This window comes from Malus sylvestris, chromosome 2 (assembly GCF_916048215.2).
Source record: "Malus sylvestris chromosome 2, drMalSylv7.2, whole genome shotgun sequence".
In the NCBI taxonomy this organism is placed as follows: Eukaryota; Viridiplantae; Streptophyta; class Magnoliopsida; order Rosales; family Rosaceae; genus Malus; species Malus sylvestris.
In genome coordinates, this window is record NC_062261.1 from 6,349,009 (window position 1) to 6,364,094 (window position 15,086).

The window sequence follows — 15,086 nt, forward strand, 5'->3', positions numbered from 1 at the left end:
CCAAATTAGAGAAGGAAGAGTCGAAGAGATCTATGGTGGACTACGGAGGAGAAAGAAGTGGAGTTCATCGGAGAACTTTATGGGTATATTAATATTTTTATATTAAATTTTGATTATAATTATCATAAAATTTAAAAGGTGGCTATAATTTCTGTATGGAGTCAAAATTTTGGTTTTTTCCAAATTTCCCAAAATTAAGGTTTAATAGTTAAAAAGTTTGAAATATCTTATATTTTGGAGCACCGTAGAATTTTGTATAGGCAATAGAAATCCACTACGCTTATTGTTTGAAAGAGCAATTCTGAGTACTGATGGTAGTAAATTGTTCAATATTTGGTCATTAAATAAAAGTTTCCTGCGAAGGAGAACTAACCGTTGTTGATATTCTTGAAAATGTATCGAATTAGTAGGTTTTGTTATTGAAAATGATATTTGAATTTCATAGCAACAACGCATTCTTCAATAAAGAACGAATACGCATCCCATAGTTAGACTCCATAGAAACCAAATCCTTGCCGGATCATCTTTATGTGGATCATGGAGATCCGTCTATCATGTCCGTTCATCGTACATCGTGCGGTCATAAATTATTTTAAATATTTTTATTTAAAATTAAACACAAATAGTACTTGATAAAAATTGATCGCACGATGTACGATGAATGGACACGATTCACGAATCTCCAGGATCCTGTTGGCTTATTTAAAGCAAACATCGGTTAGAGCTTGTTTCCAAATGACTAAAAGTGTTTTTGTGGATTCATAATCATTTTGGACATGGTTTTAATAGAAAAGTTTAAGGGGCCGTTTGAAAACTTTCGATTTCAGTTTTCAATTTACAGTTTTGTACTTAAGGAAAAACCTGACAAAAGAAAACTTGTTTAGTAACTATCATTAGTTTTTAGTTAAGAAAAGAATAAAAAATTAAAAGACAATTTTTGATAACGCAAAGAAATAGTTTTTCGAATAATTTTGAATCAAAGTGTTCAAATTCGAAACAACAGAAAATAAAAATTAAAACTAAAATAGTTATTAAACGGCCATACAAATTTTCAAAAACACCGATTCTTCAATAAACACTCGAAATGTTTATGAAACTTACTCTATGCTTTCATTATAAGCAATTTTTTGAGAGAATTATAAAATAAGTACCTCTTAAAAAAGCACTTCCGAACAAACCGTGAGTTCCGAACGTGCATGCTAAAGGAACAGTATAGTATACTATACTCTTACGTACGACGTAGTGGGACAAACCCGCACGTGACTCCCTGAACCCTGTCTGCGTCTTCCCAGTGTCTTTAAAACCAATGCTCCCCACGTGCACCCGTGCGCTCTGTCGCTGTCAGCTCCGAATGTACAGCTTTCACTCGGCGGTTAAAACAAAAAAAGGTAAAAACGCCAGACGCCTTTTCCCGCGTGCGGTTTAACCAACCAACTTCTGACAAAAACGCCGACCCCCACCTATGGGCCTCAATTCAAAGCCCAAACATCACCATACGGGCCTCAGATGCAATTTGAGAAAGTCCATTGGGCCTTCGAGAAACAAATTAACAAAAAGGGTGCGAAAAAGGAACGATCGTGCGGGGCCCAGCACCAGAGATTTGCCGCGTTTAAGGTGCGTCGTCGTCGTCCACGACGCTTCGATTCCATTCCTTAACCACTACGCAAACACACCGCGTGAAGGGAAAGCTCGACGAATCGAGAGGCAAAAGCTTTGAAAAGCCGACGAATTCAATCGGTTTTCTGAGAAATCGGAGTCGAACGCGCGCAGAGACGATCCGATCCGATCCGATCCGATCCAGGCCGAACCGGAGAAGTTTCGGATTGATTTTCAACCGTTCGATCCGGCGCCATGAGTTTCCTCTTCGGGAAGCGGAAAACGCCCGCAGGTTCGTAGATTGATCCGGTTTTGGTGAATTTGGTTTGGTTTTATGTTATTGAGGGTTTTGATTTGTTGAATTTCTGTGATACTTGACTTGCCTGATGTAAAATTTGTAACATCTTCAAACAAAATTGGGAATTTTGTGTTATTTTTTAATAAATTTGGAAATTATAGAGAGACTGATTGGAGCAATTACCAGAAATTTAAATAATTTATGTGTTACTCAAAGAATTTAATGTTTTTTGTTGCTAATTATTGATGATTTGGAGCTGATTGTGCTTAGGAAGCTCAATTGGAGCTGATATAAAATTTTAATCCTTTACAATTCAATCTAGTTAGTCAATGCTTTTTCCAGTGCTTAGTTTTTCAATATATCTGTATACGTAGGTGGCGTCGTAATGATTATAGACCTTAAATTCCACCAGATATCCAGATTTGAACCTGTAGTGGTGTGTAAATTTGCAATGTGTAACCTTCAGTTGGGTTATGTATAGACGAAATGAAGAAATTCTAAGCACTTGAAGCACAAGGATGTCTATAATAATTGATAATCTTTGGTTTGTGCGTTATACACCGTTATTTGCACATCGATATCTGAATTTGATTGCTCAATTGGTAATCCGGTTGTTTGGTTTCTGGACACGTAACACTATTTTGTTATTCATATCAGTGTTCTTTAAGAATTACTTTTTTATAAGCTGAAATTGTATACATGCGTCTGAATTTGAGATTTGCAGAACTTTTGCGGGAAAACAAGAGGATGTTGGACAAATCTATTCGAGAAATAGAGAGGGAGAGAGGAGCTCTCCAAGGACAAGAGAAGAAACTAATTCTAGAGATTAAGAAAAGTGCCAAGCAAGGGCAGATGGTATGTTATTTTCTCTCTGCTAGTTGGTGTTTTGCTTTATTGTTCATGAAGGTCGATTTTAGTATCTTCCTCTGTCTGCGCTCTGTGGCTGATCTACTGTTGACCGCAGACCTAAACTCCCTCGGCTCATTGTTGCCTAATTATCTGTTGCTGAGTTTTAGTTATGCAGTTGGTGTTATACATGCGTAGAACATTTTCCCTGTTTATCTTGTAGTGTATAGACTTTGATTTGATGGTCACAAAGCCTAACTGTGGTTTTTATTTGTCCAACTTTGTTTCAGGGAGCTGTTAAAGTTATGGCGAAAGACCTTGTTCGAACACGGCATCAGATTGAAAAGTTCTACAAGCTCAAATCACAACTCCAGGGTGTATCTCTTAGAATTCAGGTATATCCTACATTATCCCTTTTTAATTATATGAATGAAAGTTTCTTTCGCAATTTTTAACACCGTCATTATTTTGTTATCATATTGGATGGGTTGGTTTCTAAAATTCACTTTTTCTTTTCCAGACTTTGAAATCGACACAAGCTATGGGAGAGGCGATGAAAGGAGTGACAAAGGCAATGGGCCAGATGAACAGGCAGATGAACTTGCCATCACTGCAGAAAATCATGCAAGAATTTGAGAGGCAGAATGAGAAGATGGAATTGACAACTGAGGTGATGGGCGATGCCATTGATGATGCGCTGGAAGGAGATGAGGAAGAGGAGGAAACCGACGAACTAGTGAGCCAAGTTCTTGATGAGATTGGAATTGACGTCAACCAAGAGGTACTTACATCAGTCGAGAAATACATTTTGAGGTGTGATATCCACACACTCTTTTTTACTTCTCACATACCCTTTTAATTTTCGGCCGTTGGATCGGACAAATTGAAGAAGATCAAGGGACAAAAATTAATAAGGGGTCTGTAAGAAGTAAAAAGGGTTGTGTGGATAGCACACTCCTACATTTTTCCTCTCCACTGTGGTTACCAAGAATTAAATTTTTTTGGAGCAGCAATAACAATTTTTTCGGCTTTCTTATTCTCTGCAGCTTGTTAATGCACCATCCGCTGCCGTTGCTGCACCGGCTGCGAAGAACAAAGTTCCACAAGTTGAAACAGCGGCAGCTGGAGCTGATGACGGTGGGATAGATAGTGATTTACAGGCGAGGCTAGACAATTTAAGAAGGATGTAGATTTCATCTCTTGTATATTATTGGCATAGTGTGAAAGATGGGAGTTACTTTGGGCATTGTAATATCTGTGAGAAATTTATGCCGGAATTTATCGAATCAGGATCTGAGATGGACATATTTTAATAAAATTACATTCGATGAGTTTGTACACAAAAATATTCGAGCAATATTCTAATTTAATCTAAATTGTGAAAGGGGAATTTGAGCTTGAACACAATGATGGAACCAATTGAAAGGTGAAATATGTTTACACTCCGTTCACTTAATCGAGTATACCATGAACATGGCCAAGTAACATTACTATTCTACTCAAACTACAATAAGTAGATTTGTTTTGTGTTAATATACCCTAAAAGAAGGGTATCAGCTCTATCATTTATCTTTATTATAACACGTGGAATGGTATATCACGTAACGTGTTTCTGATAATCATAAAAATATCTCCAACTAATCCTTGTTTTCTACAATCCACTCCTTGATACCATCGTCCTACACAAACCAACAAAATCCAAGAAACCCTAGATATGGAAATGAAAAAAAAAGCCGAAAAAAGGAAACCCTAGAAAGCTCACAGTAGCAGGACTTCCCTGAAATTCTCCCCTGGCGCAGTCGTCAGCTGCAGATGACACCGTGAGCTCACTGGGAGGGGAGTGCGGCAGAGCGGGTAGTCGGAGTGAGAGTGGAGCCACATGTCTATGCAAGGAGCATGAAAGGACTAGTGCTTGCTAGTAGGACTTCTCTGGAATTCTCCTCCGGCGTAGTAGTCAGCTGCGGATGACTCCATGAGCTCGCCGGCAGGGGAGTGCGACAGAGCGGGCAGTCAGAGTGAGAGTTGAGCCACATGTCTATGCACGGAGCATGAAAGGAGTGCTTGCAAGTAGGAAGCTTTCTTATTTCTTCTCCGTCCTCAAAAACTGACAAGCAAACAGCACATTCGACACAACTTTCATCTTTTGACGTTGACCCTTCGTTCTTCTTGTACCTGAAGCTGTCCAAGTTCCCAAAGCTCCTACTCCTCCTTGTTCTTGAGAGATCAACCAAACTGATTGATGATCTTGGTGGCGGAGACTGATCGTGGCGGTTCGAAGTCAGTTTGACGTAGATAAGGTTGTACATGGCTAGGATTATGGCGGCTATTGAGACGATTATGAGGCCGTAATAGAACATGGGTAAGTTGGTTTTTGGTGGCGGAGTAGACGGGGGCTGTGGTGGCTGTGAAAAAGGGCTTTGTATTGTGTGGAGCTTGTAACCCATTTTTTTGGGGGTTTTTGGCGAAAGTAGCAAGAGGATTTGGAGAGGAGGAGAGGCCTTAAATTAGTACTAGGTAGTTGTTTTAATTTCATCAAGAAGATTCTCTACTCTAATCCTGTTATTATTAATTAGGTTTAAATTAGATTAAAATAACAATCATCTTGTTGGCCTATTTTACTGTGGGAAAAGAGAAGCACGAAACCAGCGGAAGGGGAAGGGAGAGAACTGCTTGAGGAATTTCGTGTTTTATATTTCTTGTGCTTTGTGTCTTTATGTAGATGAATTAGTAAAGGATATTTCTCATGTTTTGTGAGGAATTTCGTGTTTTATATTTCTTGTGCTTTGTGTCTTTATGTAGATGAATTAGTAAAGGATATTTCTCATGTTTTGTTTTTTTTATCTATATTAATAAGGGAGAGAGAATTCTTGCTCTCCAAGGAATACAATTACGACAAGAAAACTATCTAAAAAATATTGTAGAATTCTGCACATAATCTACTAAGATTTACATAATTACACTACTAATGAAATTAGGAATGCAACGAATAATATTACTTAGTCTTAGACATACAAAATTGACACATTTGCTTATATACATTCTTCAATACAGTTGAGAGATTTCATTGTAATTTTCACCTATGTTAGAGAATGTATTAACAAATTAGTTTGGACGCTCGTTTGGAAGTGTTTTTAAATGACTAAAGTACTTTTAGAGAAAATGTTTTAAGTTTCAAAAGCACTTAGTGTTTTTTATGTGCTCATTTTAAGAAACATTTAAGTTTTTCTAGGATTTACGTACATTTGTACTAAGATTGGTTCTAAAAATATTTTCACCAAAAACGTTTTTAGTCATTTTAAAAACTCTTTCAAACGAGCTCTTAATCTAGTATATCAAGATAACCATTTTCATTATAACAAGTAGTTAATCGAAAAGCCGTGGTGGTTATGTAGTTGTGGAAATAATAAACTTTGTTTAATTATCTTTGGGGGGTAAAGAATAAGAATGATTGGAAGGAGACAAAAGGAATGCACAGTTAAACACAAGATAGCAGCAAGGGTGGATGAGACTTGAGAGGGACTTAAATTTATAGATAAGAATTATTTCACTTTCAGTCTGCCGCCTTATTCTTGGCTAAGACAACAATTAACTAAATATATTATTGTTCGATTGTTTTATTTACTAATCTTGTGTAATTATTTGTCCTTCAATTAGTAAACCATGGCTTTATAATTACAATTTTTCAATTTAAGTTGAAACTTACATACAACAACAACCAAATCTTATCTCATTAGATGAAGTTAACTGTATAAATAATTAACTGGTAAATATAGAATGTCTAAATGCAGAGACTCAGAATGCCTTTTTAACTGTCTAGCGCAATAGTCGGTTTCAATAATAGACATTTCCTAAAAAAATTTCCCCTCAATATGAGACTTCTAAATGTTTTTTACTATAAAATAGTTTTGGAGGACTTACTCATGAAGAAACCAAAAGAACTAAGAGTAAATTGTAGCAATGGTCCCTCAATTTTAATCAAATTGGAGCAACTGTGCCTCAACTAAAAATCTATTACCATTAGTCCTCAACTCATCAAAATGTATAGCTATGGTCATTTTCGTCAACTTTGTCAAAATTTTGTCAAAATAAGTTATGTTGGAAGGATCATTTCTCCGATTGGGTTAAGGTTTAGGGGTCATTTCTTCTGTTGGATTAGAGTTAAGGGACCATTGGTAATGAATTTTTAGTTGAGGGATTATAGCTGCACGTTTTGATGAGTTGAGGGACCAATGCTAATAGATTTTTAGTTGAGGAATCATTGCTCCAATTGAGTTAAAGTTGAATAACCATTGCTACAATTTACTCAAAGAACTAAACCTCTTGACCTAATATTTGTCTAGTAGCATCTTGCTATTTAAACCTCTTGATCTAAAACTGTGAAAAAAAAAAAAAAAAAAAAAAAACTTAAAGGTGCTCTATAGTTCAAATCTCCGTAGAGGAGGATCCCACTGTAATTTGCATCGCCTTTCTTTAACGAGCTCTAATGGCCTCACCACCATCTCTTCTGAAATATGTTATCAGATTTTAACGCGAATCAAATCACTCAATAGTGGTTGTAGTCATGGCCTAGTGTTTTGCATGAGCCAAGGACTGGAATCACATCACATATGACTCATCGTTATGGCATTTGTTTTGTAAGAGGAGTGACACGGTTTCTGGGTTTTTAATTCAGAACAAATATCATCAACCTTGGTCTGTTGATAACAAGTCCAACAAGACTTTGATACTTTCATCGCTACTAAACTTCATGCCTGTTCCTGTCTAGATGAAATATGTGAATAGTACTCATGGCCTAGTGTTTTGCATGAGCCAAAACCCTAGAAGCTCCTCTGTGGTACCTGAATAACTGCCATGGTTATGTTGATCGAGCTCGAAACCTTTAAGGGACAAGATTATTCGATTCTCAAACCCTAAAACTCCAATCTCCGTCTACAAGCCCCTTATCATAAACTAAAAAGCTACAACAACCTAATGGGCGAGGTGTTTGATTCAAACAGTTGGGCATGGAAGAAATTGAAGGATATTATTAGTTTACCCTCTTGTGTTTACTTCAGTTCTTTTCACCAACCTTGTGTAACAGCATGCGGCACGTGTACTGGCTTCTGACGAACAACCAAGTATTCGCTTTTTATTAGGAAGATCATGAAGATCGATGGGAAATTACCTCAGCCGGCCGGTAAGTGATAGTGAATGTTTTAATTCCAACCAACTCGTGGACTACCAAGGTCGCCTTTGTTTGATTTATTTTGATAGAAGAGAGACGTTCATGAACTTATGGGTCATGGAAGATCATGATAAAAAAGTATGGAGTAAGAGACAAGCATTGAACATCAATCTTGAAGTTCTTGGAGATCTGGAAGCTACTGTGCTCCTCCTTCTCCCGTAGCACTTTACAAAAGTGATATTGCACTAATGAGAGGGTACCTCAGAGTAATCTTTTACAAATTTCAGGATTCTATTTGTAACGTGGTTCGGCTAGAGGATAGACAACCTGATGAGATTTTCAAGGTGCAGTCGGATTTTGAGAAAGTTAATTTGAAGGGTCCATGGAGGCAGTGGCGGAGCCAGGATTTCGGATTAGGAGGGGCCTCTCACAAATATTAAAAAAAATTAAATCGATAGTAGTTACAAAACTGTTAACCAAAACATCATAGTATGTATATGAAAAGTAACCAAAATTCAAAATAACATAGCATTGATAATATTACATATTCCCAATAATTAAAATAATTGTCCTCGACGAGTTTTCATATTTTGAAACCGTTGCATTGTTCTTTGGACTCTTTGGAGACGGTTCTAATATCTCAGGTTGTGTTTTTCTTTTGAAATATCTTTCCATAACTGAAAAGTAAAAAAACATAGATTGACTAACTTTAAATTAAAAGAAATATGAACATATATGCTAATTTTACAAACTAAAACAAATTAGGCAATAGTTAAGAGAAATTGCAAGACATCAATTTAATCATAATTTATAAACAAAAAATTGTAACAGGAATTGAGAGTAAAATACATACTTTGGGTTGTTGACCAATTAACTAAACTTCAATGTCTTTTTTATGGAATGATGGAATAATTGAATTCTTTAATCTGCAAAAAAAATATTATTTGTTAAATTAATTTACAATTGTAGATGACAACATATATGAATTAGCAAATTATAAAAAAAAATTGAAAATGACAACTATGAAGATTCGAAGTTCATACTCTTGATAGATTGATACACTGTACGGCTTGTGTACCACGGGAGGGATCAGACTGAGAGAAGCAGTGTTGAGAAGGAGAGAGCTACGGGAGGGAGAAACGAAGAAGAAGAAGAGAGAGATCAGAAAACATAAAAAAAATAAACAAGGTGGGCCCCACGGGCTCACCAATTAAGGCTTTAAAACAATTTTAAAATATAAAAGAGGGTAGGGGTGTTTCAAGTGTTCTGACTATTTTTTCAAACTAGCAAAGAGCAACAGTCGGCTAGAATTAGAGAATAATAAAATACTAATTTTTAGTATTGGGAAAATGAATGGAAGATGAAGTGTTGGAAGTTGGAATAGGTTATAGGTAGGCTTTAGGGTTATTTAAAGAGGGCCGGATATTCTTAAAATATTTAAAGAGGGCCGGATAGTTTGTCTAGGAAATATGAATGATTTAACTGAAAATAATAAAATAATAAGTAGTACTAATTTTTAGTTATAAACAAAAGCAGGATGGGCCTAGGACTACTGTGGTCCTATGGTCCCTCCGCCCCTGCATGGAGGTGGCAAAATTTTAGCTTCATCTTCTTCTTGTTTGCGTTTGCTATGTTTAGTTATGGTTTATGTTTTGTGTTAGGTTTATAAGTACTGCCTTTGTATTTTAGTTAATTAATTTATTCTTTAATGATTTACTTATGATCTACTTTGCTAGGGTTCTTTTTTTTGGTATTGTTTTTGTTGTTGTACACAAAAGACATGTCATATTTGTGGGAAGGTCTACAAAATTATCATTGTTACCAATTTCCATTCTACTTAGGGAGAATTTTTTAATGTGCTGGAATTACGGTTTGATACATCAAGTATCATTATATAAGTGATTTGATACTTAAAAAAATAAAAAATTACAACCACTTATTGTTGGAAAAATTGGGTCTAATTGCTATATTAAATCACATAGAAAATCAAGAAATAATTCATGCAATTATATATCACAATAATACATGCACATGAGTAATCAATGTTAAATGAACATAATAGAATGGATTAGAAAAACCTAGAAAATACGGTCGAGGCAAGTGTTGGAAACTTTGTCCTTAAGACAAGTTTACGCCCCACTACGATGCTCATGGTTGATCAGCGCATGTCTCCCAAGATACAACGACGACGTCCCTGTAATAGTAGCACTCCAAATCGCAAGGCTCCATGAACCACGATTGTGTTGAAAACTCTCTCGTATGAACTCAATGAGACTCTCTAATATTTAATGCACTACATGTATGTATGATGAAAAGTTCTTTGTGATTATAGGGGGTTTCCCTATTTATAGAATATGAGATATCTCTTTGGAAAACATGTGACTATTCATGAAGAGTAAAAAGTTGCAACTCTTCATTTGATTAGACACATCTTTCTACCAAAAGGCTCCACTTCTTTCTACCAAAAGGCTCCACTTCTAATTTTCATTCTATTAATAAATTTAATATAATAATATTATTATTAAATTTTCCAACACTTATAGTATAACACTTAATGTATCGGTCTGTATTCCCGGTACATCGAAAAATCTCCCCTATCTAGACACTTTTTTTTAATCAGTTTCTACCTAGGTACTCGTTCAAGCAATTTCTTTTCTTTTTTTTGGGTAAAAAGTTGTTTTTTATTACCAACCAACTAAAACATATATACAAGCAAACTAAAGGCCCAAAGTAAACATATAAACAAACAAAAAATAGGCCAAAAACAAAACAAAACACAAAATGAGCCAACCAACATATAGGCCCACGACCAAAACTAAACAACATAAACTAAAAACCTCAACGCAATCTCCGCCTCCACAATTCCGCACGATCATCCAATTCCACTTCAACCGTCGAGCATCGCCTCATCAATCGCAACTTCTAACTCCAATTTGCTCCTCAAGCACAACCATAAAAATCGGATAGCCGACAACTAATCAAGAGAAGCCAACTACCAAGATAAAGCCTGTGGAAACCCACAAGCGACACTACCAGTAAAGAAGTTGTTGGTGTTGGAAACACTTGAGCCGGTGGAAACACTGAAACTCTACACATGATCTCAACATGATGCATGGCTAAAGATCGGAATAGGGATGAGCCAGAAGGAGGGATATCCATAGGGGCAAAGGAATTGTACAGATAGGTAAAGAAATTAGGAGGAAAGATCAGTTGACTCCAGGAAAAGAGAAAAAGAAGAAATAAAAAAAGAAGGGGGGGGGGGGAGGAAGGCCACTGACCCCTGCCGAAGTTAAGGTCAACACCACTGGATATGCTCAAGATTAAAAGCCTCACACTAAAAATGAGAAAAACTCTCAACATGAAGAAAAAGTCTCAAACACGAAGAGAAAGACTCACTCGAGAGAATGAGCCTAATGGTTTGTTCAAGCAATTTCTTTGGCCCCAAGTTTCCAACACCAAGTCAAACGCAAAAAACAATAAACTTTTGGGCATGTTATTTCTAGAGTGCAAGAAGAAACAAATAGTGAAACTCGAAGCTTGTAGTGAAAGATATCCTAATGTTGTGAGAGAAAGGGGAGATTGAAACTTAATTTTTGGACCTATTTGAAACATTAAAAAGAGATACAACTAGACTATTATAGCTAATTGATACATTGTGCTAATTAAAATCACATCACATCTCGACACCCTAAAGTTCATGAGAAAATTCCAATCCTAATATAGACGCTCTCGCCCTTTCATCGCCATCAATTACTTCAGAAATATGGTTTGGTCATATTCTAGCACATAACAACACCTAATGAATTCCTTGATTAGTTGTACATGACCTCAATTTAATGAAATTGTTTTGGTGTAAATATTACAACCGTCATATAATATCACTAACTAATTCACATGGTATGCTTTAAGTGAACGATATAGGACTTCTATGTACGTACAAGTAACGTCCTATATTTGAAATTGACATAATTCCTTACTTTGATCTCTGATATTTAAATCGATGGAACTTGTCGCTGAGTTTATCCACTACTAATCATTTTGGTTATTTCGTGAAAAATCTTTGTTAAATAAGGATTAAATTGAGAGTATTTTTGTTATTTTATCCTTATTTAACCGAGATTTTTTATGAAATAACCAAAATAATTGACGTGGGCAAACTCATTAACCAACTGTATCGATTTCAAATCTCAAGGATCAATTATGGAACTGGAAACAGATTCTTCCCATCCATCTCGAAGTGCTTCCACATCTGGTGGCTGTTGTGCTCATCCTTCTCCTGTAACATTTTACGACAGTGACATTAAACTAATTAAAGACAGGGTTGCACAAAGTAATATTTTTCAAATTTCAGGATTCTAGTTGTACGTATCGTGGTTCGGCTAGAAAATCGACCTGATGAGGTTTTAAAGTAGCAGTCGGATTTTGAGAGAGTTAACTTGAGGGGTCAATGGAGACCGCAAGATTTTGGTTTCATCTTCATGTTTGCATTTGGTCTATTTAGTGGTTTAAAATGCTTATATAAAGACTTGCCCACTTTAGATATAATATAGCCAACTAAGGTCATCTCCAACCAAAGACTGGCCAGATGACTCGTTTCAGCCATCTGATTTTTCAAGAAATTAATATTTTAATGAACTGTGCAGGGCCATATTTCTTACCATCTCCAACCGAGGATCAAAGGGCCAGATGACTCATTTTAGCCCTGTCACAAAAAAATCATCTTCAACCGAGGACCAAAGGGTCATAGGGCCAAACATAATTTATTATTTAAAAACTACAACTTAAATTCAAATCAAACGGCTAAGTGACGTCATTGTTGCACATCTTTGGGCCTAAAGAAGCATGCAATAAGCGTTTAAGTTTTATGTTGTTAAATGTTTTTAAAAATGTTGTTTAAGTTTCATGTTGTTAAATGTTTTTAAAAATGTTGTTTAAGTTTCATGTTGTTAAATGTTTTTTTTATGTTGTTTAATGTTATCTATTGTTGTTTAATATTGTTTCATGTAACTTAATGTTATGTAATGTTTAATGGTTTAGGAAGTTATAGGGAAAAAAAATTTAAAATGTTTTAAACAAATTTTGTTAAAAAAAAATTCAAAAATAATGGCTAGCTGACGTCAACTAGCTGTTGTGGGATCTGATTTCCAGCCCGGCTGGGGCCGGCTAACTGGCTACTTTGGGCCGGCCGGTTGGCCCTTTGGCACTTTTTTATCTAGTGGGGTCCACAAGCTCTTTGGCCTAACCCTTGGTTGGAGACGATTTTTAGGCTATTTTCGGCCATCTGGACCATTCAGTTGGAGATGGCCTAACAACCCATATACAGCCCACACCGACGGTAGGGAAAGATGATCCGATCAGCAGAAGCCATTGTCAACTTCTCTTCAATTCATTATTCCACAAATTAATTTTTTTTTGTCACGCAATAGGTTTTGTTAAATTAACCACTGATGTGTTTTGAATTCACGCCGTCATATAAATGATCAAAACCTTTCCACCACCTTGGTAAATGCCACTTGCCCCCCAAATTAATTGATCAAACACAGCCTTAACTTGGAACAACAAAATATTGATTGACAGCTGAGAGAGTTGATCCAGAAGATAAAGGAAAATTGTTAAACCCTAAACACTGAAGCCAAGTTGCTAGTTTAATTTATATTTTAATTTCCTCATTCTCCACACCTGAGATTAAAATAATTTGGAGTTGAAGACGACCTTTTCCTTGATTAGGAAACTGGCCGCGCCATCCACATCACATGCCACCAACCCCATGCAAAAAAAGAAAAAACTTGGTTTTCAAACCGAACCGAGTCTTTTTCTTCGATTTGGTTCACAATTTCAAGACCATTTTAAACCAAACCGAGCTGATCCCTACTAACAAGTAATAACGAGAACACAAGAAAAGAAATGTTAATATATATACACATGCGAGCCTCTTCTTAACATATACAAGAATAATAATATTTTTCTTGAAAAAAAGAGTAAGATTACATAGAAGTTATTACTACAAATAATTACTGGAATAATGTTTGCATTCTTCCTTTGGGGATATGCTCATTTCCCACTTGCAAATAATGTATACTCACCATAAAGATATTATAATCGGAGACATTCAATCTTTTAATATTTATTTGAAGATCATCCCTATAAAAAATCATTTGAATCGTGATCGTTTAGTCATCTAAATCTATTGAATAAATCAAAGGTGCATGTACCAAGTAGCATATTTAGGATCAACTGTTGATTTCTTTTATACATTTAGATGACTAAACGATATCCAATCCGAGTGACTTTTTTGTAAGGTTTACCTTCAAATCAAGATTAGAAGATTGAATGATTCTGATTATAAAAGTTTTATGGTGAAGATACGTCATAAATAAGTGGGGGAATTAGCTCACCCCGAAGAGGGAATGCAAGCATTATCCTAATTATTATATCAAATGGTGATTGTATTAAAGTTAATACTTGCATTTCTTCTTTGGGGATATGAGTTCATTTCCCACTTGCAAATGATATTCTTTCCCGTAGAAACTTTATAATCGAAACTGTTTAAATTCTCAACCTTCATTTGAAGATCATTCCTACAAAAATATCATTCAAAATCAAGATAGTTTAGTCATCCAAATATATTAACTAAATCAACGGCATAAGTACTAAGTAACTATTAATAACGAGCCGTTAATTTATTTGATACATTTTGATGACGAAATGATCTCCGATTCAATTAATTTTTTGTAAGGACAATTTTTAAATAAAGATTAAAAGTTGAACGATTTCGATTATGAATTTTCTACAATGAAATTACGTTTTTTGCAAATGTAGGAATGAGGTCATACTTCAAACAAGGAATGCAAGTATTATTCTTGTATTAAATATATGTAAGCATTATAACCAATCTTATAAATATGTGCTCTCACATCATTGTTATATTAAATTTTTCTGTAAAAGTGATTAATTGTATAATTGAAAATGGTGTTCTATGCCTAATTGTATTTACAAATTTTTTTTTATGAAAAATAATTTCTCAGTTTCATAAAATTCTTTAATTTTTTAATTAAATAAATTAAATGACAACAATTTTACAAAAGGAAAACTAATGAAAATGATTTGAAAACTTTAAGTTTTAACGATAAAGACAAAATAAAGAGTAAAATGAATAGTAACAGAAATGACTTTTTAGTATAA

General features: G+C 35.3%; 2 protein-coding genes and 1 long non-coding RNA gene across 3 annotated transcripts; 1 reads left to right on the top strand and 2 right to left on the bottom strand.

Annotated features, from left to right (window-relative positions):
- Window positions 1-1,645: 1,645 nt before the first annotated feature.
- LOC126606502 (vacuolar protein sorting-associated protein 2 homolog 1) lies at window positions 1,646-4,086 on the top strand. Its single transcript, XM_050273890.1, has 5 exons — window positions 1,646-1,888; window positions 2,619-2,749; window positions 3,031-3,135; window positions 3,261-3,521; window positions 3,787-4,086. The coding sequence occupies exons 1-5, from the start codon at window positions 1,852-1,854 to the stop codon at window positions 3,928-3,930; spliced, it is 678 nt and encodes a 225-aa protein (XP_050129847.1). The 5' UTR covers window positions 1,646-1,851; the 3' UTR covers window positions 3,931-4,086.
- An 85-nt stretch (window positions 4,087-4,171) lies between these two features.
- Window positions 4,172-5,468, bottom strand: LOC126606511 (RING-H2 finger protein ATL16-like). Its single transcript, XM_050273901.1, has one exon. It carries the CDS (start codon window positions 5,182-5,184, stop codon window positions 4,624-4,626), a length of 561 nt encoding a protein of 186 aa, XP_050129858.1. The 5' UTR covers window positions 5,185-5,468; the 3' UTR covers window positions 4,172-4,623.
- Window positions 5,469-8,376: 2,908 nt separating this feature from the next.
- On the bottom strand, window positions 8,377-9,479 carry LOC126606519 (uncharacterized). The gene is made up of 3 exons (XR_007617237.1): window positions 8,948-9,479; window positions 8,758-8,830; window positions 8,377-8,581 (listed from the first exon to the last, which is right to left on the bottom strand). It is a non-coding gene; the product is annotated as an uncharacterized LOC126606519 (long non-coding RNA).
- Window positions 9,480-15,086: the final 5,607 nt, after the last annotated feature.